General features: G+C 38.1%; 9 protein-coding genes and 2 non-coding genes across 11 annotated transcripts, besides 5 other annotated features; 5 read left to right on the top strand and 6 right to left on the bottom strand.

The window, feature by feature from the left end:
- Positions 1 to 438: 438 nt before the first annotated feature.
- On the top strand, positions 439 to 1,932 carry MEK1 (serine/threonine protein kinase MEK1; the record flags this gene model as incomplete). The annotated part of the gene is made up of 1 exon (NM_001183771.3): positions 439 to 1,932. One exon carries the CDS (start codon positions 439 to 441, stop codon positions 1,930 to 1,932), a length of 1,494 nt encoding a protein of 497 aa, NP_014996.3.
- A 162-nt stretch (positions 1,933 to 2,094) lies between these two features.
- Positions 2,095 to 4,086, top strand: MNE1 (Mne1p; the record flags this gene model as incomplete). The annotated part of the gene is made up of 1 exon (NM_001183770.1): positions 2,095 to 4,086. One exon carries the CDS (start codon positions 2,095 to 2,097, stop codon positions 4,084 to 4,086), a length of 1,992 nt encoding a protein of 663 aa, NP_014995.1.
- Positions 4,087 to 4,116: 30 nt separating this feature from the next.
- CIN1 (Cin1p) lies at positions 4,117 to 7,161 on the bottom strand (the record flags this gene model as incomplete). Its single annotated transcript, NM_001183769.3, has 1 exon — positions 4,117 to 7,161. The coding sequence occupies one exon, from the start codon at positions 7,159 to 7,161 to the stop codon at positions 4,117 to 4,119; it is 3,045 nt and encodes a 1,014-aa protein (NP_014994.3).
- Positions 7,162 to 8,167: 1,006 nt separating this feature from the next.
- On the top strand, positions 8,168 to 10,051 carry PUT4 (proline permease PUT4; the record flags this gene model as incomplete). Its single annotated transcript, NM_001183768.1, has 1 exon — positions 8,168 to 10,051. The coding sequence occupies one exon, from the start codon at positions 8,168 to 8,170 to the stop codon at positions 10,049 to 10,051; it is 1,884 nt and encodes a 627-aa protein (NP_014993.1).
- A 436-nt stretch (positions 10,052 to 10,487) lies between these two features.
- Positions 10,488 to 12,008, top strand: PYK2 (pyruvate kinase PYK2; the record flags this gene model as incomplete). The annotated part of the gene is made up of 1 exon (NM_001183767.3): positions 10,488 to 12,008. The coding sequence occupies one exon, from the start codon at positions 10,488 to 10,490 to the stop codon at positions 12,006 to 12,008; it is 1,521 nt and encodes a 506-aa protein (NP_014992.3).
- Positions 12,009 to 12,164: 156 nt separating this feature from the next.
- Positions 12,165 to 15,122, bottom strand: REV1 (deoxycytidyl transferase; the record flags this gene model as incomplete). Its single annotated transcript, NM_001183766.1, has 1 exon — positions 12,165 to 15,122. One exon carries the CDS (start codon positions 15,120 to 15,122, stop codon positions 12,165 to 12,167), a length of 2,958 nt encoding a protein of 985 aa, NP_014991.1.
- Positions 15,123 to 15,252: 130 nt separating this feature from the next.
- Positions 15,253 to 15,488: an origin of replication (ARS1529; Autonomously Replicating Sequence).
- Positions 15,489 to 16,162: 674 nt separating this feature from the next.
- YNCO0031W lies at positions 16,163 to 16,267 on the bottom strand. Its single transcript has 2 exons — positions 16,232 to 16,267; positions 16,163 to 16,198 (listed from the first exon to the last, which is right to left on the bottom strand). It is a non-coding gene; the product is annotated as a tRNA-Pro (tRNA).
- Positions 16,268 to 16,359: 92 nt separating this feature from the next.
- Positions 16,360 to 16,691: a long terminal repeat (Ty1 LTR).
- Positions 16,692 to 18,880: 2,189 nt separating this feature from the next.
- Positions 18,881 to 19,756, top strand: TYE7 (Tye7p; the record flags this gene model as incomplete). The annotated part of the gene is made up of 1 exon (NM_001183764.3): positions 18,881 to 19,756. The coding sequence occupies one exon, from the start codon at positions 18,881 to 18,883 to the stop codon at positions 19,754 to 19,756; it is 876 nt and encodes a 291-aa protein (NP_014989.3).
- A 700-nt stretch (positions 19,757 to 20,456) lies between these two features.
- EMT2 lies at positions 20,457 to 20,529 on the bottom strand. The gene has a single exon. It is a non-coding gene; the product is annotated as a tRNA-Met (tRNA).
- Positions 20,530 to 20,705: 176 nt separating this feature from the next.
- Positions 20,706 to 21,037: a long terminal repeat (Ty2 LTR).
- Positions 20,706 to 26,664: a mobile genetic element (YORWTy2-2; Ty2 element, LTR retrotransposon of the Copia (Pseudoviridae) group; contains co-transcribed genes TYA Gag and TYB Pol, encoding proteins involved in structure and function of virus-like particles, flanked by two direct repeats).
- On the bottom strand, positions 21,059 to 26,372 carry YOR343W-B (gag-pol fusion protein; the record flags this gene model as incomplete). The annotated part of the gene is given in 1 exon segment (NM_001184390.4): positions 21,059 to 26,372. Coding segments are annotated over 1 exon segment (5,313 nt in total).
- On the bottom strand, positions 25,056 to 26,372 carry YOR343W-A (gag protein; the record flags this gene model as incomplete). Its single annotated transcript, NM_001184389.1, has 1 exon — positions 25,056 to 26,372. The coding sequence occupies one exon, from the start codon at positions 26,370 to 26,372 to the stop codon at positions 25,056 to 25,058; it is 1,317 nt and encodes a 438-aa protein (NP_620390.1).
- Positions 26,333 to 26,664: a long terminal repeat (Ty2 LTR).
- Positions 26,665 to 26,924: the final 260 nt, after the last annotated feature.

Below are 26,924 nucleotides of genomic sequence, written 5' to 3'. Positions count from 1 at the left end.
ATGATTGTAAAGCAAGTGGTGTAAAATTGTGTGCTACCTACCGTATTAGTAGGAACAATTATGCAAGAGGGGTCCTGTGCAAATAAAAAATATATATCTAGAAAAAGAGTAGGTAGGTCCTTCACAATATTGACTGATAGCGATCTCCTCACTATTTTTCACTTATATGCAGTATATTTGTCTGCTTATCTTTCATTAAGTGGAATCATTTGTAGTTTATTCCTACTTTATGGGTATTTTCCAATCATAAAGCATACCGTGGTAATTTAGCCGGGGAAAAGAAGAATGATGGCGGCTAAATTTCGGCGGCTATTTCATTCATTCAAGTATAAAAGGGAGAGGTTTGACTAATTTTTTACTTGAGCTCCTTCTGGAGTGCTCTTGTACGTTTCAAATTTTATTAAGGACCAAATATACAACAGAAAGAAGAAGAGCGGAATGAGACCGTTGTATAGCTGCAACCTTGCAACCAAAGATGATATTGAGATGGCAGGTGGCGTAGCTCCTGCTCACCTGGAAGTTAATGTAGGCGGCTATAATACAGAGCAGACAATACCTATAGTAAAGCATCAGCTCGTGAAAGTTGGGAGAAATGATAAGGAATGTCAACTCGTTCTAACGAATCCCTCTATCTCCTCTGTTCATTGCGTGTTTTGGTGTGTCTTTTTTGATGAGGATAGTATTCCAATGTTCTACGTTAAAGATTGTTCTCTTAATGGAACGTATTTGAACGGTTTGCTTTTGAAAAGGGACAAAACGTATCTTTTAAAACATTGCGACGTTATTGAATTATCGCAGGGAAGTGAAGAAAATGACATTAAAAAAACACGACTAGTTTTTATGATTAATGATGATTTACAATCTTCTCTGGACCCAAAACTTTTAGATCAAATGGGTTTTCTGAGGGAAGTAGACCAATGGGAAATAACAAATAGAATAGTGGGTAATGGCACTTTCGGTCATGTTCTGATCACGCATAACTCAAAAGAACGTGATGAAGATGTCTGTTATCACCCTGAAAATTATGCTGTGAAGATCATTAAACTAAAACCAAATAAATTCGATAAAGAGGCTCGAATCCTTTTGAGACTGGATCACCCAAATATTATCAAAGTCTACCATACTTTCTGTGACAGGAACAATCACCTTTACATATTCCAGGATCTTATCCCTGGTGGTGATTTGTTTTCTTACCTAGCTAAAGGCGACTGTCTAACTTCCATGTCAGAAACTGAATCGCTATTGATCGTCTTTCAAATTTTGCAAGCTTTAAACTACCTTCATGATCAAGACATTGTTCACCGCGATTTGAAACTAGACAATATTTTGTTATGTACGCCAGAACCGTGCACTAGAATCGTCTTGGCAGACTTTGGTATAGCTAAAGATTTAAATTCCAACAAAGAAAGAATGCATACTGTCGTAGGCACTCCGGAATACTGCGCTCCAGAAGTTGGATTCAGAGCAAACAGAAAAGCATATCAAAGCTTCTCAAGAGCAGCTACGTTAGAGCAACGAGGTTATGACAGTAAATGTGATCTTTGGTCTTTGGGTGTCATTACACACATTATGTTAACAGGGATCTCGCCTTTTTATGGAGATGGTTCTGAGAGGAGTATTATTCAAAATGCAAAAATTGGGAAGCTGAATTTCAAACTGAAGCAGTGGGATATTGTTTCAGATAATGCCAAGAGTTTTGTCAAAGACCTTTTGCAAACTGACGTAGTTAAACGATTAAATAGTAAGCAAGGTCTCAAACATATTTGGATTGCAAAACACTTAAGTCAATTAGAGAGATTATATTACAAAAAGATATTGTGCAATAACGAAGGCCCTAAACTAGAAAGTATAAATTCAGACTGGAAAAGGAAGTTACCCAAAAGTGTTATCATTTCTCAGGCAATACCGAAAAAGAAGAAGGTTTTGGAGTAATCATAGGATTATCTCTTCCTCTTTCAAACTGCGCGTAGTTCAAAATAAAAAGGTATCTGTGTAAAAAAAAAAAAGTAAGTCAATTGTATGATTTTTAAGTAAAAGTTGCCCTTTTCTACTAGAAACGGCGAGAAAAAATGATAGTAGTGTGCCAAGAAGAATATGAAGTTACTTTTTAAAAGATATTCGTCTAGTCATATTGGTAAGCTGATTAAGGACTCTTTAATCACTCCTGAAATACTACCACAGCTAGGGCGACAGCCATCATCGCATAAACGTTTACCAAATAACAAAAGAACTAACTCAATAACTGATAAATGGTTGAAGGATGCGCTAACAAGAAAAGATAAACTGAATGAAGATAAGCTCCAAAATGTAAATTTACGATTAAATGTGGTACTGACTACTCTACAGAAGCTTCGTACATCCGATAATCCTGCTTTGTATTTTGCGTTGTTGAATCGTATTGGCACAGGTCACATAAAATGGCTAAATAAAAGTGGCCGACAGATTGATGCATTCCCACCTGATCGGCTGCCTTTGGAATTTTATCATGAGCTATCTAATATGCTCTATAAACTATCGCTTCGGTCCGCAAATGACAAAATTGCACTAGCTAAATTTTCATTGCAATTATTGGATCGCTATTATTTTCTTAAAACCAAATCTTTAACTATAGAAGGAAAATTTCGGGCAAACATAAAATTTTTGAGGAATTGTACTCTTTTAATTGTTAAATCCCAATCGAACTACTACTTAAGGGCAATACAGCGGTTGTTCGCGGAAAATTCGGAGGGTCAATTATTAGCCAATTTATCCCAGCTGGCATTTTATGTGGAGACCTCCCAATGGACAAGTATGTTGGATATTTTATCCTCATGTGTACCGGATTCTGGTTTAAGAGGTTCGAAGGAGCGTGAAAGAGCTATTCAATTGTTGGAGTTATTTAGTCCATGCCTAGTCAAAAGTCTAAAAGTAATGATAGCACAAAATATGGAGAATGAAGCTTGTCAGATTTTAAGGAGCTTGTCTGAATGGAACTTTCATTTTGATCAGCATGATTCCTCCAACTTGATACAATTATCCCAGAACCATTCTTGCCTCAAAGTTATTGAAACCATGAATGGATTATCATCAACTACCGCTGTCACTAGGCAATTCGGACTTGAAAAATTACCAACTGACGTGAGTTTGAAGCAGAGCATACATATTTTATCAAAAGATAATTTCGAACCTCTCAAGCAAGATTCATTTCTTCAATTTCTATCGTTTAAATTAAGTGATTTGCCTCTGAACTTAGAAGTATGGAAAAAGCACATTAAGGAGGTTGATGACCAAATGCAGGCTGAGTCCAACCTGCATTCCTTAAGAGCTTTTTTTATTGATATGCTACTGTGTCACTTATCTGTGCGCAAGGATTTCGATTTTATGCTTTCATTGGTCGAGCACATAGTATACGAAAAAAATTTATGGCAGCCATTATTACTCACAGATAATATAGTTGGAAACAAAGAAAATTCCACTTTTCATTGCCTCTTTCATGGCGCCTCTCAAGATATTTCTACCAAACTTACTCTACTGGCATTGTATAACCAGTTGAATGAAATCGGCTATCAATTTACCTCCCACGATTTTCTCTCGATGTTGAAAGTCTGCAAAAACTACTCTGATTCTGATTTTTTCTATTTTGCTTTCTATAATTTGTTGGTTACACAAAGTCACAAATTTTTTCTTTTCGATAAGTTTAGTGATAAGTTTTCGTGGAGGTTGCCAATACAAATCGGAGATGCAATTTCTGAATGGCTATCCAGCTTAGAAATTGATATACAAGAAAACACCGATAGAGTTTTGCAGATAACAGATGACGTCGGCGAATGGTATGTTGAGAATAAACCATTTAAGTCAGAAAAAGGGACCATTCAACCAATAAACATAATGGAATTGCGCAAAATTTTTGGGGAGCGAAAAACTCTATTTCATATGGATTCAGAAATTTTCCAAAAATCTAAAGCAAAAAGAGATAAAGAAATGCGGAATGAAGCTTTATTTACCGCAAATGATGCGGAATATAATTTTGCTGCGGATGTATCCTATGCAAAGAGAGTAGAAAATCTATTTTCTTACATAAGATCTAAGCAAATGCAACAAAAATAATGATTATATGTAAAATTTGCCGTTTACATTCTATAAAGTGATATCAGACTCTAATATATTCGCCAATTCATGTTTCTGGCAGGCCACTTGTAGAGCTTGGAGTTGCCTGGTGACACCTAATTCCAAAAATATCTGGAACATACCTTGTAAAGCGACATTTTGATCAGTCATAAATTTTGATTTTGTTGCGGCGTATTCACGTTTCACAAGAACCAACAACCTTTTCAGTATTATGTTGGATAGATTCTTCTGGTCAGCATTTTCTCTCATTGTGTGGTAACAAGATATTGCCAAGAACGGGAAGAATTTGATCACGCTTACTCTCAATGTCGTACAATCTAATAAATGTAGGTTATAGAACTTGGCGAAAACACCCTGAAAATTAAAATTTGGATGTAGAACAACCAACCCAGATTCCATGATTCTAGTCCAAAATTTTACACAATGAATGGTGAATTTGATGGTGTCAAATCTCATACCTCCTGTTAATGGATCCTTGTTACGATCGCGTATTCTTGATTCAGCGATTTGTTTAGCGCTTGGAATTATTCTGATTAAATCGTGGCATAATTCCAGCTGTTGTGAAGGAGACAAAGATCTGTAGTATACGATAAATGAATCTATTGATGAAGTAAGCTGAGAATCTGTAAAATGTATTGCTCCAGCGCTCACTGCATATCCTTTCCAGAATTCTTCACTTAAACCTTGCTTGTGACGGAAATTGAGTATCGAAGAGTCAGATAACACAGTGATTTGTGATGTGGCCGAAGCAAGTAATTGATAACTTAGTTTTCTGATCTCTGGTACAGGTTCCGCCAGCAATCTCGTTAATTTTGGATTGATGGAGTCGCAATCACCAGATAAGAAATCGGGATGGGATTGCATAAGTTTTAAAGCCTGTATTCTTACCAGACGTCCTACATCACCCTGTTGAGTTATTGTATAATCATCGAGACAGTTGATAATGATGTTGCGAAATTTTCGATACGAATTCGACGGGAGTAAGCTTATTCTAACATCCCAATGATGATCAAGTTCGCCTATCAAAAGCGATCTGGATTGAGGTGACAATAGGGGGAACTGGGAGAAGAAAAGGGAACACATCTTTTCTTGATCGGGCATATGACATATTGATCGGCAAGTCAGTTCGTTATCTGATTTAATTAATTGAACAATCCTTGTGTAGTTTAGGCTAACGCATTGAGATATTATTTGCTGTATTATAGGGATGAATTCGTTGTACAGATTTAACTTCTTTTGTGGGGATACTATGTCTACAAATTTCCAAAACAATTCCTGATTGAAATCATTTTGTCCTGTTAATTGCCAGTATTTCAAAATGACAAAAATTTGAAACAGTTCGGGCGAATTATCGTTAAATTGTCTTTTCGCTTGAGTAGTTAATTGGAATTTTATCTTTTTCTGGTAAATGTCGATACAAATCTCGCTTATTTTCGGGCAATTTACGTCATTTTCGAATAGTTTCAAGTACAAGTACAAAATTTGACAATTTTGTGTAACTGAGCTGCCAGCCTTGTTTAATACCTCTTGCAATAAAGCGGGTGAAGATAATTTCGACTTGATTAATGGAACTAGGTTATAATCTATGTTGAGTTTCATTGTGGTCAAATGTAAATTCTCTAGTAAATTCCAATTGAAGGACCAATCGCGGAATACCTTCCATACGCAAACAGCACTTTTGGAGGTGTTTTCGGGGTTGAACAGCCTACGAATTAGACCAGAGTTCTCCTCGAAAGACCTCGGTAGATCCTTCCAATTTGCTTGCAATATCAAAGCAATGTCATTTTGATTTAGCGCAAGAGATTTGTTGGACCTGCCCAATAATTCTTGGAGCGCGGCAAAACTCGAGTATCTGATTATTAATTCGGGGTCAAAAAAGGCGTTTATTAACAGATGAGAAAGTAGTGATTGTAGAACCTGCGGCGATAAACTATTGCTACGGTTTGACCTTATTACTGACCAGATAATGAAGTTTGTCGAGTCCCTGATATGGTGGCCCTTGATGATTTGAAAGTGAGATTTCTGAAAATGACATGTTTTAGGGATGATCAGAGTCAATACGCGGTCGACTAGATCTATAGGCAGAATTTTGGCCAGAGCCACCTCGGCGATGATCAGAAGGGAAGTGTGCAGCTCATTGCTATCGATAGAATCGCAAGGAGCCTGTAATAGGGAAACCGTATTTTCGATGGTATAATCAATGAGCTCGATAAAAGATGCTGGATCTGCCTGGTGCAGGAACTTGGCAATTTTAGCGAAGGAGTGTGCCAATTGGAATCTTGTGTCTGTGGAATTCGAACTTAAATGGTCATGGAAGAATTCTACTATAGCATCTAGGATATCATGAGAGCCATGATTGAACGAAATCTGGAATAATTTTGGCAGCAGCTTTATTCCGTCATTGGACAGTGCAACTTGTTGTAAGTGTCTTAGATTTTCATTGGAGAAGTAGTAGTTTGCCTTTTCCGAAGACTGAATAAACAGCTTTAAAAATTGGTTGAGAAACGGCACATTTGCCTGTTCCCGTTCCGGTAGCTGGTCAAAGGCATCTGTGAAGTTTTTGAAATATAAAACGGCTTTGATCTTGTTAATTGGAGGTATGCAAATGGGGTAGTTCTCGAACCTGGAAGATACTTGAAGCGTTTTGTTGAATTTATCTTTGAATGCGTAAGGTGAAAGCAGAATGACGCTTAGCCAAGAAAGGTTTAGATAGACGCACAAGACATCGCTGAAAGAAGAGGGCGAGGCTCGATCTTGTAAATAGTTTAAAATTTCGTTTAATCTAAAAATACTTGTATCTAATGATTTAAGGACTTTTGAGTGGGAGATCTTGTCAAGATTGTAGAAAAGCTCCGCAACAAGTTTCTGATCACGCTGTGACATACAAAAGAACGACTTGGTCAAAAGAGGCACGCATCTCGGTAGTATGGTGTCTAGAAGTGCAGGATCATCTTGAAATTTGTTGATCGCGGCAATCGTCTGTTGGTGCTTTTCTGGAGAAACGGTCTGAACTCCAGATTGTATCGAGTCCAGCAAGGCCCGAATATTGTTCATGATTGAAGGGTGTAAAGTGCGTGTGGTGGCGTTCTTTCCAAAAATATTATCGTCTTTCCTTTTTTTTTCTTTTTTTTTTTTTCAATAGTAATAGTATTTCCTAGTGATCTCGGCGATTTTCCTTGATTTCTCCAAAAGCGTTTTTACCCGGACGATATGAATCCATCTATTAAACATCATAACATCATATTATTTTTTTCTGTGCTTCTAAAACGGAGATCAAATACCGGGCCCGCGCGCGATGGCCGGATGTCCGTCCATACTGCAATGTGAATTCCCGCGCGGTTCAAATCTTGTCACAAGTTTGTCAAAATTGCTTGTCATGTCTGCCAAATCTCCAGGGTCCTAAATCTGAGGTAGCACGGCACGGCACAAGATGGTACCCATGGTGCGTGACGACAGCCGCTACTTGCACGGCTTTGTTCCGGCAGCCCGGGTACCCGCGCTGCGAGTTGAAACATCATCAAACCAAAAGGGAAGCGACGTTAGTTTTTTTCATTGCGCTAGCTATGACGTTTGGGTGGCCTAGCCGGTTCGCGTGTGCCTGTCGCTTTTGTCGCTTTTCAACTTCTGCCCGATATTTCCTATCAAAGGAAAATGGGACGTTTTCAACCCCTCGCTATCATCGTGCCTGCACTCTGCCTATCGCCAACTACACCGGGGTTTTATCTGCTTCACCCCTCCATCCAGTGCTGATAACAAGAAGAACCTTGCAGGGTAGGGCAGGACCTACGGCCAAAATACTAATTATGTCTGTTTATGTACATGCCCCAATCTGAATATTCCATGAATGTAGGCACAGCATATCTCCATCCATGTACTGATACAGACGCATAAACATATATGTATATACATACTTATACACTCGAATATTTGTAGACTGATGTACTTCTATATATATATAGGGGGTTTGTGTTCCTCTTCCTTTCCTTTTTTTTTCTCTCTTCCCTTCCAGTTTCTTTTATTCTTTGCTGTTTCGAAGAATCACACCATCAATGAATAAATCATGGTAAATATACTGCCCTTCCACAAGAACAATAGACACAGCGCGGGAGTCGTCACCTGCGCGGACGATGTTAGCGGCGACGGTAGCGGCGGCGACACCAAGAAGGAGGAGGATGTTGTCCAGGTAACGGAATCACCATCGTCCGGGTCGCGCAATAATCATCGCAGCGACAATGAAAAAGATGACGCCATCCGTATGGAGAAAATATCTAAGAACCAGTCCGCGTCGTCCAACGGCACCATCCGCGAGGATTTGATTATGGACGTGGACTTGGAGAAATCGCCCTCCGTCGATGGCGATAGCGAGCCGCACAAACTAAAACAAGGTTTGCAGTCGCGCCATGTGCAACTGATCGCGCTGGGCGGCGCCATCGGTACCGGTTTGCTGGTGGGGACTTCATCCACGCTTCATACGTGCGGTCCCGCGGGGCTGTTCATATCGTACATTATTATTTCCGCGGTGATCTACCCGATCATGTGCGCGCTGGGCGAAATGGTGTGCTTTTTGCCCGGTGATGGTTCTGACAGTGCCGGGTCGACGGCCAATCTGGTCACTAGGTACGTTGACCCTTCGTTGGGCTTCGCCACTGGGTGGAATTACTTCTACTGCTACGTCATTTTAGTGGCCGCCGAGTGTACGGCGGCATCCGGTGTGGTCGAATACTGGACCACCGCGGTTCCCAAGGGCGTTTGGATCACGATCTTTCTATGCGTGGTTGTTATACTAAACTTTTCCGCGGTCAAAGTGTACGGCGAATCCGAGTTTTGGTTCGCGTCTATCAAGATATTATGCATTGTGGGACTGATCATTCTGTCCTTTATTTTGTTTTGGGGTGGTGGCCCCAACCATGACCGTCTTGGCTTCAGATACTGGCAACATCCGGGCGCTTTTGCGCATCACCTCACGGGCGGATCGCTGGGTAACTTCACAGATATCTACACTGGGATTATCAAGGGCGCCTTCGCCTTCATTCTTGGTCCGGAACTGGTGTGCATGACTTCCGCGGAATGCGCGGACCAGCGTAGAAATATCGCTAAGGCTTCGCGCCGCTTTGTATGGAGACTGATCTTCTTCTACGTTCTGGGGACGCTGGCCATCTCCGTTATTGTTCCATACAATGACCCAACATTGGTAAATGCGCTGGCGCAGGGCAAACCGGGAGCCGGCTCGTCACCCTTTGTGATCGGAATTCAAAACGCCGGGATTAAGGTTCTTCCCCACATTATCAATGGGTGTATCTTGACCAGCGCGTGGTCTGCCGCCAATGCGTTTATGTTTGCGAGCACGAGATCACTGTTGACCATGGCGCAAACGGGACAGGCACCCAAATGTTTGGGCAGAATCAACAAATGGGGTGTTCCATACGTGGCTGTGGGTGTTTCCTTCTTGTGTTCTTGTTTGGCATATCTGAACGTGTCTTCATCCACGGCAGACGTGTTTAATTGGTTTTCCAATATCAGCACCATTTCCGGGTTTCTGGGCTGGATGTGCGGCTGCATCGCGTACCTGAGATTCCGCAAGGCTATTTTCTACAATGGCCTCTACGACAGATTGCCTTTCAAGACGTGGGGACAGCCTTACACCGTGTGGTTCTCTCTCATTGTTATAGGCATCATCACCATTACCAACGGGTATGCCATTTTCATCCCTAAGTACTGGAGAGTAGCAGATTTCATTGCTGCCTACATCACCCTACCCATCTTCCTGGTTTTGTGGTTCGGCCATAAGCTGTATACTCGGACGTGGAGACAATGGTGGCTCCCTGTGTCCGAGATCGATGTTACTACAGGGTTAGTCGAGATCGAGGAGAAATCAAGAGAAATTGAGGAGATGAGATTACCCCCCACCGGTTTCAAAGACAAGTTCTTGGACGCCTTGTTGTAACGCTTTTATGAACATATTCCGATATCTCTCACGATACTAATATTCGAAAAATCTTTCTCCTTCGCCGCGATGGATGGAAGTAAAAACACATATATAAAAGTATAAAATGAATGCTGGCGTATTCTTACATACAAGAGATTTGTAAAAAGTCAATGAAAAGTTCTCCACACGTGTTTTTCTCTTTTACTTTTTTTTTCTTCCTTTTGGTTTCCTTTTTTCTTTCTCGTCGCTTTTATTTAGCGACGCAGCATAGGAAACAGGGGTAAAGTGTCATAACTTTTTAGAGAAAATGATATATCATTAATATGCACACGTTTATATAAATGGAGAAAGAAAACAAAGAACATAAAACATTTTGAAGCAGAGCGGTGAAACGCAACTATATTTTACTTTCATCCTCTACGTCCATTGTAAGATTACAACAAAAGCACTATCGATGCCAGAGTCCAGATTGCAGAGACTAGCTAATTTGAAAATAGGAACTCCGCAGCAGCTCAGACGCACCTCCATAATAGGTACCATTGGGCCCAAGACAAATAGCTGCGAGGCCATTACTGCTCTGAGAAAAGCTGGTTTGAACATCATTCGATTGAACTTTTCCCATGGCTCCTACGAATTCCATCAATCAGTAATCGAAAATGCTGTGAAATCGGAACAGCAATTCCCTGGCAGGCCGCTCGCCATTGCCCTGGATACCAAGGGTCCCGAGATCAGAACAGGTCGCACGTTAAATGACCAAGATCTTTATATCCCCGTAGACCACCAAATGATCTTTACCACTGACGCAAGTTTTGCAAACACCTCCAATGATAAAATCATGTATATAGACTATGCTAACCTGACAAAAGTTATCGTTCCGGGGAGATTTATATACGTGGACGACGGGATTCTCTCTTTTAAAGTGCTCCAAATCATTGACGAATCTAATTTAAGGGTGCAAGCGGTAAACTCGGGTTATATCGCATCTCATAAAGGTGTTAATCTGCCTAATACCGACGTTGATTTGCCCCCCTTGTCCGCCAAAGACATGAAGGACTTGCAATTCGGAGTCCGCAATGGCATTCACATCGTATTTGCCTCTTTCATAAGAACTTCAGAAGATGTGTTGTCTATCAGAAAAGCGTTGGGTTCTGAAGGGCAAGATATCAAGATTATATCCAAGATAGAAAACCAGCAAGGGTTGGATAATTTTGACGAAATCCTGGAAGTCACGGATGGTGTTATGATAGCGAGAGGCGATTTAGGAATTGAAATCCTGGCACCTGAAGTATTAGCCATTCAAAAAAAGCTGATTGCAAAATGTAATTTGGCGGGCAAACCTGTCATTTGCGCGACTCAGATGCTGGATTCAATGACACACAATCCGAGACCGACAAGGGCTGAAGTATCGGATGTGGGTAACGCTGTGTTGGATGGTGCTGATTGTGTTATGCTTTCTGGAGAAACGGCGAAGGGTGATTATCCGGTGAATGCAGTTAATATTATGGCGGCGACCGCTCTGATTGCTGAAAGTACTATCGCTCATTTGGCTCTTTATGACGATCTCAGAGACGCCACTCCCAAACCTACTTCCACTACGGAAACTGTAGCAGCTGCAGCTACCGCAGCAATCTTGGAGCAAGATGGTAAGGCCATCGTTGTATTATCTACTACAGGGAACACGGCAAGGCTACTGTCGAAGTATAGACCAAGCTGCCCTATCATATTAGTAACAAGACACGCAAGAACGGCAAGAATTGCGCATTTGTATAGAGGTGTTTTCCCATTTCTGTATGAACCGAAACGCCTAGACGACTGGGGTGAGGATGTTCATAGGCGCCTAAAGTTTGGTGTTGAAATGGCGAGGTCTTTCGGAATGGTGGACAACGGTGATACTGTTGTTTCCATTCAAGGATTCAAAGGAGGAGTCGGCCATTCCAATACCTTACGCATTTCTACTGTTGGTCAAGAATTCTAGTAAAAATTAAAGTCCTTATTTTTTTTACTTAATTTTATTTAATTGTCCATTGTGTCAGTTATTTTTTTTTTCTTTGGTAATAATCATGCAGATATTACAGGTAATGTTCGCAAACTGCGTGTTTACTGTATGCTGAAATGTTTTTTTTTTTTTAATTCAAACTTCAAAGTCCATGTCAAGTTTACGCACAGTCTGGTAAGTATGTTTATTTCTGTTTAAAAGTGGAATTATATCATTGAGTAAAATTCTTTCCCACGTTTGGAAGCCTGAATGATCCTGATTTAAAAAGGCGCAGAGATTTAATTCCCTTGATATTAGGTTTGATAAATGAAGAACTAAATGGACTCTATTAGAATCGCAAAGTTTAATCAAATATTTCACGAATAATTTAACATCTTTTTCATGCGGCCCTCCATCACCTAAAGTTTCGGCAACCCATTGTTTCACTAATTGACAAATTTTTTTGAACCGTGTCAGATTTTGGAATTTGATCGGCTGGAATATACTATTTTGGCCCATGAAATGATTTTTCTCGTTCTGTAGGCTCTCTTCTCTCCTTTTTATCTTTTCTTGTAGGTTTCCTAACTTTGTCTGTTGGATTTTTTTCTGAATTCTCAAGTCGTGCCTTACTTCTGCTCGAATTTGGGTTGGTAGTTCATTCATAAACTGTTCTTCCATAGTACTGGGCAAATCATTTACTTCTAATCTGGAAATGGCAAATCCTTTTTTTTTAGAGCTCAATGAGTTTGAAGTCAACCCGGATTCTTTTCTCTTATAATTTCTTTTCTCGAACTCGTTGTTAATGTCATTTTTTACATCTTCCGGTAAGGCTTCGAAAGCTCTGTTCGTCACTATTGTTTTAAACGGTAACCTCAGTTTCAGCTGATTGTTATCCGGACCCACATCAACCAATTTGTTGAATTGTAGAGCAAGACCTCTTAATTCCATTGGAGGGCAGCCCAAAGTTCGATACAAACTTTTCATTTCGGTAGCAATAATTCCAAATTCGTTTGTTGGAATACCTAATCTGCTGCTCCGACTGAATGAGTCGCACCTTCCCATCCCCATATATTTTGGGGGTTCAATTGGAGCGTCTTTACATCTTCTCATCAGTTTTAATGTGATTTGTGACGTTGTTTTGTTTATTTCATTCAATTTTTCTAAAAGATACTGACAACCTCTTTCTATGAACAAGTCTACCTGAGTGATATTTTTAAATCTGATTCCCCAATTGATATCAATTGATAATGATTTTCTTTGTAAGACTTCTTTGGGATCGTACAGTATTTTCAAGCTTTCTTCATCATCTTGGCCTTGTAACGCGAGATGAATCTTCATACCTAACTTAGAGCCGACGCTCGCCTTCAAAGCATCTAAAGTATATCTTTTTCTCAAGTCATTTAAAGAATGTGGGCTATCAAACGTTGATTCTAACCTTGACAGAGTAGAATGCCCAACTCCAGGCAGATCATCTAGTTTGAAACTAGACCAGAATTCTTCAGATAGGTTACTCTTAAACGTGATATTGTAACCATTTGGTTTCGCCATTTTGAGAGCTAGTCTTGCTAACACAAGAGAATCGGAACATCCAATGCTCACTGTGCAACCATTCGTTCCTTGAAAAATTTCTTGGCGTATTTCTTCGCACAGTCTTGCATTTAAGGTATTAGTGTTATGAATATTATCAGGGATTATCCTCACACAAACAGCTTCATCAATAGATATAGGTAAAATCAAATTGAATATGTTCAATCTTTTGAGAGTACTGTAAAAGGCTTCCGATTTTAATTGAAATTGCTCAAAGGTATATGGTAATGATATTAGTTTGATCCCATTTGGCAACATCTTTTCAGCTTGAGACACCCACATTCCATTTTTAATCCCATATGACCTTGCTACATAATTGCAACTAGCTATATCGGAGTTTTTAGTACCATGGCATACCACTATAGGATCCCGTTTAAAATCACATGCTGAGAAACTAGAACTTCTACATAGATACGCAACAGTTGCAAAAAAACAGTCAAAATCGATATGAAAGATAATGTAGGTATCCTTATCCGTAATTTTGGTGTACTTGTGGATGTTTTCATTCAGAAATTTATCTTTCAGATTGGCCTTCCATGCGGAGAGATGATGTAATCTCGAATGAGCAAAATAGGAAGTAAGGAAATCAGGATCATCACAAGCGACTATCCTTTTCGCCTCCAAATTATTGAGATTTACTGGTGACTGCTGTTCTACTGGCAACAATGCCGACCCTACACATTTAGATCCTTTGTGCAGGCTAGTCTCTGAGGGCAATGGAATTGAATTTACGGTTTTACAATTATCTAGTTTTTTTTGCTGTTCATCAAGTTTAGATGTTAACGAGTAATTTTGCCAGGGCAATAATCTTGCTTCTTTGACGCTATCAACTATCCAATCCGGACTGACTACTTTGTAATTTGCAAATTCAATCCTTTTCTTTAATGGTAAATTGGAAGCCACTATGTGAGTAACCGTTTTCTTTGAAGACAAATAGTGTAAAAATTTTCCGCCATGTAAAACTATCATCTCGTGTAATTGCAGTCTTCCAGGTTTGGTGTAGCCATTTATATAGATGACGCAATTTTTGAATATTTTACTGCTTTGACTAGAAATTTGATCTTTATATTGATCTTTTAATATTTGATCTTGCAGGGTTTGTCCGTGCGCCTTCTCGTGGAAATAAGCCTCCCTAGTATACACAGTATTTTTTTTAACATCATCACCATTGCTATCACTTTCCTGGATCTCGATGACGCTACGAGCTATAGGTGAATCTTCGCCACCGCCAAGATCAGCATGTAATTCATCACAGCTAATATTTTTAGTAGTAAATCTTAAAGTACCTGCAGTTGGATTAGAATTATTCTTATTAGTTTGGGAGAGTTGGTTGACATATTCAATTAAGGAATCATCGCTTAACGTAGATAGAAAAGACCTTGCATTCAAGCCGCCGGTCTTTGCTGTTAAATGTGAATCATTGACACTTTGCTGGCTAAGGCAATTGTTTTTATCAGGTGTTTCCCTATTTATAGAGTATTCCAAATCGCTGTCCAATAAATCTACAAGACCACCATGTTCACCCATCGCTGGATATGCCTAGAAATGCAGTATCGATTTATTTTGAGAAAATCTGTCAACTCGTTACTTCTTTGATAGGGAAATCTTTAGTTAAATTTGTTTAAAATTAAGAACCAGGTCTTTAGACTATGCCAAAAGGTATTGGTGCTTAAAGGTTGCCGTAAACTCTAACTCTATATATCTCTAAGCCAATGTTTAAGTTGATGCGATGTGCATGATCACTTCACATTTTTTTCATGATTTTGTTTTCTTCCTTAGCTACTTTTTTCCGTCTTGGTCTGTGTAAAAAAAAAATCGCTTCACTGAAGAAAAATATAAATAAAAAAAGGACATCAGCAAGTTCGTAGTCAATAAATGTGATGAGTAATTTGCGATAATCTACCCCAACTCAAAGCATTCAATTCAAATGAAAGAAGAGTTCGTGAATTTTAATCTGGCTTACAGATTGGATCATAGCTTCTAATATATCTTCCTTTTTATTTTAAAGTGATTAAAATATGTGGATGTCTGCATTAAGGTGAAGGCAGACTATAGTGAAAAATAGTAGCAAAGGCTTCATATAATGAACTACCTAGTTGTATTCAATTGGAATCTGTGAACGCGGCATTAAAAGAATATTTGAGCTTTTTTTGATTGTATTAACCTGAAGCTATCACGGTTTAGACTCATTAAAAGAAAAATATCCGGTTGTATCGGATAACAACACCGCTGTAGTAGCACAGTTTTTTGATCATAGTTTCATTATTTTTTTAAATATGCTTGTATACAGTAATCTAGTTTTGGACGGATTATTCATGTCAGTAAGATTTTACTATCTACTTTAAAATTATCGAAACAGATATCAACTATACATCCACTCATTATTGGCATAGCGAAATAAAATTTATGAATAGGAAGGATATAAAACGAAAATTGAAATCGTTTAGTATTATATGAAACTATTAGTCTTTTCGTTTTCGTCGTCATACTTACATTCTTCTTTTATAAATATTGTTGTGCCTAAGAAACAAAATTAAGTAACTGTCTAAAACGAAGTTGCAAAAAAAGGGGCGAGCTGGGAATTGAACCCAGGGCCTCTCGCATGCTTTGTTCCTCCTGTTTGATCAGGGGGATCGCCCAAAGCGAGAATCATTCCACTAGACCACACGCCCATACAATTTGTGATTTCTCAAAGTTCAAGATGAAGTATTATAATTTTATATTCATTTTCCTCAGTCCCAAAAACGAATGGTTGAAGAGAACTGTTGGAATAAAAATCCACTATCGTCTATCAACTAATAGTTATACTATCAATATATTATCATATACGGTGTTAAGATGATGACACAAGTTATGAGAAGCTGTCATCGAAGTTAGAGGAAGCTGAAGTGCAAGGATTGATAATGTAATAGGATAATGAAACATATAAAACGGAATGAGGAATAATCGTAATATTGGTATATAGAAATATAGATTCCATTATGGGGATTCCTAGACCCTCGAGGAGAACTTCTAGTATATTCTGTATACCTAATATTATAGCCTTTATCAACAATGGAATCCCAACAATTATCTCAACATTCACCCATTTCTCAAGAACATTGTTGAAATGTAGCGCAATAAGTGGTGATTGATACCAACGTTTGCTGCTACGTTAGCAACCTAAACGCTTACACCAAATGTTTAAATTAGTATACTTTTCGAAAATTCGGTGGATATTAGAATAATTTTTAAGATCCTATTGATGATTAAAGCTATAATTGGGTAAAATAAGCATATTCTTGAAGTTCATTACTAAGATATAGAAATCAAGGAAAGGAAACCGATATTTCTACGTAACATTTATTATTTTTCCTTGCATTTTGTGTCGCGTTCTCTTTTATTTCTTTACATTATCAGTCCTTGTATTGCGGCATCCACTAAATCTGATGATTGTTTCTTAATTCCCATGTCATCTTTTTACACAGTATATAATAATATGCTGAATTATACGATATCAAATTTCTTTGGGTGCGATGTAGATGATTCAAATACTCAATAATTATGCATGAAAGAAATCCATTATTCTTGGCAGGAATGCCTCAGGGAATATGGGACCATGACAAGAGGCAACTTAATAGGCATTTACAACCTTTTGATTGAATAATCTAACTATGGGATATAAAGAAGCCTCTAAAAAATTAAATGCCGATAACCTTGATGATTTTCGTATGCTTATTTAATGCGGCTCCCGTCAGCGCCCTGCCGGGTAATATGATTCCCTTTCCAAGTAAGAAGAGCGACAGATAAGCGCGCTTGTATTCATCATACTGCCGCTATGCTGCTTTTCAGTCTGAAAATCGGATGTAATCTGAAAAGCGGATCTGTATTACGATATGATATGGGCAGCCTTTGTGGGTACGATGTCTAGAATTGAAACATTTTTTAATTATATTAATCTTATCGTTTACTTTTTCACATTCTTATCAGTAGGGCGAAACACTAAGAAAAGAGGAACCTCTTTGCGGCTTACGTAAAAAATGCACTAGCCATGTTTGGCACGTTCCCTGCTTGAACTGACATTAGGGGTCGAGCACGAGAGAAAGCCTATTGCCATCACGTGGCAAGCCAGCAATGATCAATTAACAACGCTAAAATCGGCGTATATGCAATGCCAATCCTACGATACTGTTGAAGTAAGGGGGAGGGCGCTAATACGACTCAGACTGACATGCCCTAGTTGTGCTACAAAATTGTCGTTTATGTTACAAACACGTGTAAGATAGTAAAATACCCTTCTTGGACATTCTATTATGCCAAAGCAAAAAAAAATCGGTGAAATAAACCTGTCTCAGTCTGGTTTAGGAAAAGAGACATCACCACACCATGCCAAATGCGGCAACTTCCTTAAACCGCGGTGTCGTAGAACCCATTCATCCTTGTGTATACGCTATGCTGGGCGGTACTTACCGGATCTGGCAGGCACCACATGGGTAGAGAATAAATGACGCACGCATCTGAATGTTACACCCAGAGGTATCCCGGAAAATCTTCCTTTTGAAACCGGAACAAGCTGACCTTGACTTTCACCCGCGGATACTGCTTAGCCCAGTTCCGGCCGTACACAAGCCCTTCTGGAGTGGGATTGAGCTCACTTCATTGCGCTGTTACTCCCCTAACAACGTGGCCTCTCTCCATTCGGTAAGGAATCAAATTTTGTTCTAGAATGTTCATGCTGCTGCGGTCATTTCTTACCCTAGTAGTAATTCATTGTGCCCACGTACGAACCGTACAATGGGATTCTGCCCTGCGCACGTTCACAGTTCGCCAAATAACAATTCTCATTTTCATTTCTTTTTCACAGTGTAGATGATACCGTGTCTGCGACATTTCCATTCTTAGTAGAAATGCAAAACGCAACGTTTGCTATTAATTTTTTTCACCTCTGTTTCCTTTTTTTTTCTCACCTCAACAATCAAATGTACTTATATAAACTTCTTTTGTTATCTCCAAAATTTAAACTTATTTACATCCTTTTTCACTTCATATATCAATTCATGGGAAAGTAAAGCTATCTTAATTACATCCTTATTTTATATTTCCCAACCATCAACCTTTATTCTTTACATATTTCTCTCTTTTCTCATTTTCTTTCTTATTAAGCGTAAAGCACCACAAGCAGTACCGATCTAAAGTCTCTCTACTTTACTATTATTTTTTTTTTTTGTTCACTTCATAAACTTTTAGTGCAAAAATAAAAATAAAGACAAATAACACACTATCAAATCTCTTCAAGTTTAACAATTATGAACTCTATTTTAGACAGAAATGTTAGATCTAGCGAAACTACTTTAATTAAACCTGAATCTGAATTTGATAATTGGTTGTCGGATGAAAATGACGGAGCTAGTCATATCAACGTCAACAAGGACTCCTCGTCAGTTCTTTCTGCATCTTCTTCCACATGGTTCGAACCATTGGAAAACATTATCTCCTCTGCATCCAGCTCCTCGATAGGCTCTCCAATCGAAGACCAGTTTATATCTTCCAACAACGAGGAATCTGCTCTTTTTCCAACAGATCAGTTTTTCAGTAATCCTTCCTCATACTCGCATTCTCCCGAGGTTAGCAGCTCGATAAAAAGAGAAGAGGATGACAATGCCCTTTCGTTGGCAGATTTTGAACCGGCTTCTTTGCAATTAATGCCTAACATGATAAATACTGATAATAATGACGATAGTACCCCACTTAAGAATGAAATCGAGCTAAACGACTCGTTTATAAAAACAAATCTAGATGCTAAGGAAACGAAAAAGAGGGCTCCAAGAAAAAGACTGACCCCCTTCCAAAAGCAAGCTCACAACAAGATTGAAAAACGCTACAGAATAAACATCAACACAAAGATTGCAAGACTGCAGCAGATTATCCCATGGGTAGCAAGTGAACAAACAGCTTTCGAAGTAGGTGATTCTGTAAAAAAACAGGACGAAGACGGCGCAGAAACTGCCGCTACTACTCCTCTTCCATCTGCCGCTGCTACAAGCACGAAGCTAAATAAAAGCATGATCCTAGAAAAAGCTGTTGACTATATTCTATATCTACAAAATAACGAACGACTATACGAAATGGAAGTTCAAAGGTTGAAAAGTGAAATCGACACTTTGAAACAAGACCAAAAATAAAAGCACGCTTGCTTAAACACCAATATTATAAAATTACGATAGAAATTCCTTTCTCCTCTTTTGTTTATGCGACATTTTTTTCTTTCTTAGCGAAGTACTTTAAAAAACAAGCCCAAAAAATAACAAGGCCATAACATAGCAGACAAGAATACAAAAAAAAAAAAGAAGTTGGAAAAAACATACAAAAAGATAAAAAAAAAAAATCCCCACTAAAGAAGGATGATAAATCGTGATGCGCACTTTTCATACCTTTTTCTTTTCTATTTCGTATTATTCAAAAAAAATTCTAATTTTATTCCTCCTTTATACACATTAATGACGCGTGGTTCATAGCCAAGAAAGCACAAGACATGACGAAATTCCGTTTCAGCTACGGACGGATATGTATGCCAAAACCGAAAAAATAAAAAAAAATCAATTTTTTTTATTTCAACAAACACATACACCTTAATGATTTATACGAACGAACTCTTCTCAAACTTTTCTCATTTATTTTATTTTATTATCTTATTACGGCCTTTTCTATTCATTACATTCACAACCCGTTATTATGTCACGCCATAACTAAACTAAGTACGAAACATATATTTACAGCATTATATTCTTAAAGAAGTTTTTTGGGCTTTTTGTATTCCCCCCTCTGATTGACGACAATTTGTTCGAAGCGAGATATTGGGCTGTCATATTAGCAAAAAAATATTGCTCCAGGGGAGGTTCGAACTCTCGACCTTCAGATTATGAGACTGACGCTCTTCCTACTGAGCTACTGAAGCGCACAAAATATCAAACGTGTTGTATTACGGGCTCGAGTAATACCAGATTCCTTGAAGTCTTGATATAAGCAGTTTTCGGAATTTCTAGTATATTCCTTATACATAATATTAAAGCTATCAGCAATGGAATCCCAACAATTATCTCAAATTCAACCAATTCTTACGAGTATGACTGTGTGGAGAATGTGGATTTTGATGTAATTGTTGGGATTCCATTGTGATTAAGGCTATAATATTAGGTATGTAGATATACTAGAAGTTCTCCTCGAGGATTTAGGAATCCATAAAAGGGAATCTGCAATTCTACACAATTCTATAAATATTATTATCATCGTTTTATATGTTAATATTCATTGATCCTATTACATTATCAATCCTTGCGTTTCAGCTTCCACTAATTTAGATGACTATTTCTCATCATTTGCGTCATCTTCTAACACCGTATATGATAATATACTAGTAACGTAAATACTAGTTAGTAGATGATAGTTGATTTTTATTCCAACATACCACCCATAATGTAATAGATCTAATGAATCCATTTGTTTGTTAATAGTTTAAATGTTTTTATCGGAAGAGGTTTTGTCATCACATCAGCAATGTTCTTCTTGGTCTCGATGTAGTATACGTATAAATTATTACCTGATACTTCATCTCTAAGTCTCATTGCCTTTGTGCCAAAAAATCTGTTTCTAAATTTCTCTTCATTTGTAGACTTAATTATACTGATCGTTGATCTACTATCAGTAAGTAAGCCTTTAATAATTGGTTTCTTGTTAAGTTCTTGCACAAGGTGACTGAGGTTATTCAATAGCGGTATAGCTTCACTGACTGCGTGTATTTCTGCTTCTGTAGTTGAAGTGCATGTTAACGAAGCCTTTGTCGACTTTCCTCCAATCACTTTTCCGTTGAGTAGGAAAATGTTACCAATTTGTGACTTGTAATATGGTTGGTTACCATATGAAGCATCGCTTATTGCGACTAGTTTATTATCTGGCTTGGTAGGTTTGTTTTTGTGCCATATTAATTGTTTATCTCTAGTGTCCCACATGAATTGTATTAACTCATATGTCATGTCTAAAACTTGCCTAGAGGGGAATAGTATATGTTGAGCAAGTGTGTTGATGTAGTATAGTAAGTCAAATCTAAATTTATATCCAACATATGAAGCTAGACCAATCAACTTTTGCATTTCATGCACTTTCTCTTTGTATTCATCTTCATCTATTTCTAGTTCATCCTGGTCTATATAATGACCTGGTTGACCTGGAGCTCTAAGTTTCTTTCCTTTTGGGTTCAAAGGTACGTTTAGTTTGGGTAATTTTTCTGTCAAGGATTTTTCCATACCTAATTTCATGTACTTGCTTCTTTGATATTTGATCTCTAATCCAAGTATGTCGTACTGAATTTCGTTATCACCTTCACCCAGATTTATTATCTTTGTATCGTATTGTTTCTTGAGTGTTGTTATGATTTTCTTATTTGCATTTAAGTCTTTGCTGAATAATATCATATCATCAACGAATAAGCAAATTGTTACTTGACTATTCTTAAATACGCATGACCATCCGCGAACTTCTTGCATGTCGCAACAATTTATTAAATATGATTTAATGGTTTCATACCAGTTTGCACCACTTTGTTTCAAACCATAGAGTGATTTTCTCAAACGTAGTAACTTATCATTCAAACCTAAATGTGGTGGAGGTCTTATGTATAATTCTTCTTTGATATCAGCATATAAGTAAGCAGAGGATATGTCCAGCTGTGTGATATAATAGTCATTGTCTAATGCGATTGACAATGACGTCATCAGTGCATAGTGATGTACGGTATTGGATTGCATATCAGAATCATATGTATCGGGGTGTTGAATGTCGCCTCTTGCAACAAATCTAGCTTTGTGTGTACCATCACGTTTCTTGTTAAATATAAACATTGAGTTTATTACTTTTTTAGGATCTATGTCATTTCTATCATAATATTTGTTTGTATCCCAAGTGTTCATTTTCAATAGTTGGCTAATTTCTTTATGATAAGCTTCAACATATCTGTCTTTTTCTTTGTTGTCTTTATTATATGTAATTGCTTCATCATATCTTAAGGTCGTTCGAACTGGTTTGATCGATTTCACTCCTTTTATTGCTGCAATTAAATTTATGCGTTTCTTCGATCTTGGTGGTTCCAGACTTCTCATATTCTTATTATTCCATGTGTCTCGGGATACCTCAATTTCAGTTTCATTATCTTCTAATGATCTTTTCTTACTTTTGGTAGTAGTCAGAACATTAGAATCATCCATACCACCCAAACTGGAATTAGTCTGACGAGAGTGTATGTGTGGGATATCTTTTGAAACATCAGAAGTGTCCGTAGGAGATTTATGGGTTAAGTCAGGAAGTGGGAGGTCGTCAAGAATAGAATCAGCCGTAACATTTTTTGAGGATTTGTCAGGCATTATATTAGGAGTCGCATGGTCAGAAGAGCGATATTCTGGCGGATCCGTATCAATGGAGGGTGTATTATCACATGCAGCCTTTGTTTCTATGGAGATGATGGGAGTAGTGGAGTCACTGTTGGACGAACGGTCATCTATTGAGGGCGTACTGTTTGTAGTCCTGTATTTGATATTTGTATCACTATTTCGTTGAATATATGGTTCCTCCGTACCACCCAAACGTGTAGTTTTGATGTTTTCAAGTCCATAATTAACTCTATCCTGTGAGGTCAAATCAATCATATCGTTGGGACTACCAGGTCGCTTTTGGTTTCGTGCAGTGAAGGTAGACGAGTGTCTAGGTGAAGTAGTATCTGATTCAATGGTACCACCCATTTCGGTACTCTCTTTATTAATGATATGGGGTGTACGAGATCGTATAGTAGATGGAAGAATATTGTATTCAGATATGTCGGCATCAACTTCTTTTGGTGCACGTACCTTTTGGACTGGTTCCTTGTCTAATTGTAAAGGGTTCAATGATTGGGACGAGAAATCGTTCACTAGAGGATCAGAGTTTATTTCAATCTCCGATTGATAGTCATGATCAGATTCTGTATTTTGATCATATGACTGCTCCGTTTCATTTTGTTCAATAAAAGATTGGTTATGGGCTGTTAAACGATTGAGATCATCATCAAAAGTGAGTGTATCGTAGTCGAACTGGTCCAATTTCGTTTGATTGTTTTGTAATATAACGTAATTGGTAGTATCTACTGTCTTTTTTAAGGATGGAAGATAGATAATATAGCCATAAGAGTTTCGTGATGGATGTAAGGCGTAACCTGGAATGCCACGAGGATGTATTTTCGAGTCAGGATTATGGTTGTTAACTATAACCGGTTGACCGAAAGGTAGTATAGTAGTAATGTCCAGTCCAGCTAAACCTGCATGTTGTCTTGCAGATTTATCGTTTTTTGGTGAGACTAATGAATTTCTGATTATAGTAGAAAATTCGACTGCTGAGAACCATAGATGATTTGGTAGACCACTGCAATGAAGCAGTGTGCGACAATCGTTTAATAAAGTACGATTTAATCGTTCAGCGACACCGTGTGCTCTAGAATCTGCCGTGGTTGTATAGCATGCAGTAATACCTCTGTTCGTAAAGAACTTATGAAGAGTTTTGTTAGTGTACTCGGAGCCACGATCCATCTGGATAACTAGAACGCGAGCATTGAATTGGTTCTTAATAAATGCTAATATCGATGTAAAAACATTGAGGATAGATTCTTCACGACGGTCGTGTAATGGGTACACCCATTGGAATCTGGTTTTCTCATCTGTAAACGATATAAAGTAAGAAGGTGCACTTTTCGGTAAGTGATGTACAGGACCAAATATATCGGTATGCAAGTACTGAAAAGGCTCATATGATTCTTGGTACTTTAGTCGTGATCCTTTGACATGCCTATGTTTCGTGCTTTTGCCGATTAGACAGTCAGGACATTGATATGTGCTAGCGTTAGACCATTCAATATCCGATTCTTTCAAATATGTAACTGCATTCTTCTTAAGAGACTTCTGAATACTTCGGAAGTTAGCATGTCCAAGCATTCGATGTATTAACGGATATGGATATTTATTTACGCTTTTGCTTTTGTTGACGTTGTTTATTGTTAGCTTTGAAATGTGCGAAGGAATTAGGTATTTTTTAGATAACCAGTAAAAGTCTCCATGTTTGACTATGGGAGCTAGTACTGTACCATCCGATCTTTCTAAAGTGTTTCTGGTAAAGCAGGCAGTAATATTTTGGTTAGTCAGCTCACTCAAACTTAATAGATCATAGGCTATGTTTGGTGTGTGTAGTGCTTTTATTGATGTTTTGGTGCCGTTCTGAAAGTTGAAGTGAAGATTACCAATGGCATTTATAGGAATGTCTTGTTTTTGAGCATCGACTATGTTTATTTCAGAATTGGGTGTTGCATGGTGTAAATAATGGGCTGATCTGACAAGCGTTTGCGAAGCTCCTGAATCAATAAGAAGGTGATCAGGTAGTTCGTCATTCGAGTCTATTGTGCGTGTTGGCTTAGATTCTTTCTGTTGCTGGCCTAAGACTAAGTTCGTTGTCATCGCTTAAGTATTGTGATGAAACGGTTGATTCATTAATGTGATCATTGTTCACCCTTGAGAATTTACTGGATGTAGCAATATTGTGAGCTTTTGCTGCTCTTGGTTTTGAACTATTTGTTCTATGATAATTACGAGTTGTAACCTTCGTGTTAGTCGTGTTTGGAGATGTGCGAGAAACATTTTTGTATTCGCTGTGTTGTTTGTATTGGGACGGTTTATTTAGATTCATGATTTTATTTTCGTCATATATTAATTGAATTTCAGCGAATAATTGGGAAAGTTTCATGTTCGTTTTGGTACGATATTGATTACGTAGGTATTTGAAATCACCGGATAGACCTTTAAGTATTAGTTGACAGGCCAATCTGTCGCTAACATTGATATTGTTTTCTTTTAGCCTTTGAATGATCGTGCTGACTGTAATTTCAAATGTATCAGCAGATGTACTTCCGTTGTACTCAAGGTTGGCAAGAGCTATCCAATCTTTTAATTCTTGATTGTTAGTTTGCATTTTGGACACACTTTTACAAAGGACTGTAAGGATGTCAGAATAATTAATTTCTAAAATTTGTTTTACCCATGTTGGCAATAAATGAAATGGGGCAAATGCTTGGAAGGTATTGTATATATACGCATGTTCTTCATAAGTCATTTGTCTTTTGATTTCACCCTGGTCATTTGGAATAATGTCACCGAGATTAGAGTTCTTCAAAAATCTGATGTAAAATTTAACCCATGTAGAAAAGTTTTCTTCTGATGTGTGTGGGTGTGGTGGTAAGACATTATTTCTCACCTTTGTCTTAGCTTGAGGTACTTCAGAGTGTTGATCCTGTGAATCGATTGGATCAGGTGAGGAAGTACTCAGCGGTGGGATATACTGTGGCAGCGGATAGTGTGGGTCCGGTTGATAATACGCAGGTGACGTTTGATAATGTGAACACGTCATCATAGATGGTTGTTGGTAATGTGCCCAGTTAGAAGCCATAGCTTTGTTTGGGGTCATCATGCCGTGCTGTTGGTACTGTCCATTCTGTGGAGGTGGTACTGAAGCAGGTTGAGGAGAGACATGATGATGGTTCTCTGGAACAGCTGATGTCCCAGGTGTTGTCTCTTCTTGAGAATTAACCTTAGTGGAATCTCTATCAAATTCCGGTAAATTGGAAGCTGAAACGGCTAACGGATCTTGATTTGATGGGACTTCCTTAGAAGTAACCGAAGCATAGGCGCTACCATGTGGACAATGTGGATTTTGATGTAATTGTTGGGATTCCATTGTGATTAAGGCTATAATATTAGGTATGTAGATATACTAGAAGTTCTCCTCGAGGATTTAGGAATCCATAAAAGGGAATCTGCAATTCTACACAATTCTATAAATATTATTATCATCGTTTTATATGTTAATATTCATTGATCCTATTACATTATCAATCCTTGCGTTTCAGCTTCCACTAATTTAGATGACTATTTCTCATCATTTGCGTCATCTTCTAACACCGTATATGATAATATACTAGTAACGTAAATACTAGTTAGTAGATGATAGTTGATTTTTATTCCAACAGACTGATATCTGCTGCTCTTTTAGTAATGCCTCAAACACAATTTATGATGAATGAGCAAATTGATACATCGTTTAATTTGTTTTCCTATCATATACGAATCAAACGAATGCTTTGGAAACAATAGATGGCAACTGGCTGCATCTCGACCAAAATTGGGCTTGTCGTGATAAACGATCGCCATAACTAACAGGTATAAATGGCAGCTATTATAGTATCAACTTTTGATTGACTGGGAACATAAGATATAGAAGTAGCGATCA

Source organism: Saccharomyces cerevisiae, chromosome XV (assembly GCF_000146045.2).
Source record: "Saccharomyces cerevisiae S288C chromosome XV, complete sequence".
NCBI lineage: Eukaryota > Fungi > Ascomycota > Saccharomycetes > Saccharomycetales > Saccharomycetaceae > Saccharomyces > Saccharomyces cerevisiae.
This window is presented reverse-complemented; position numbering and strand designations above follow the sequence as displayed.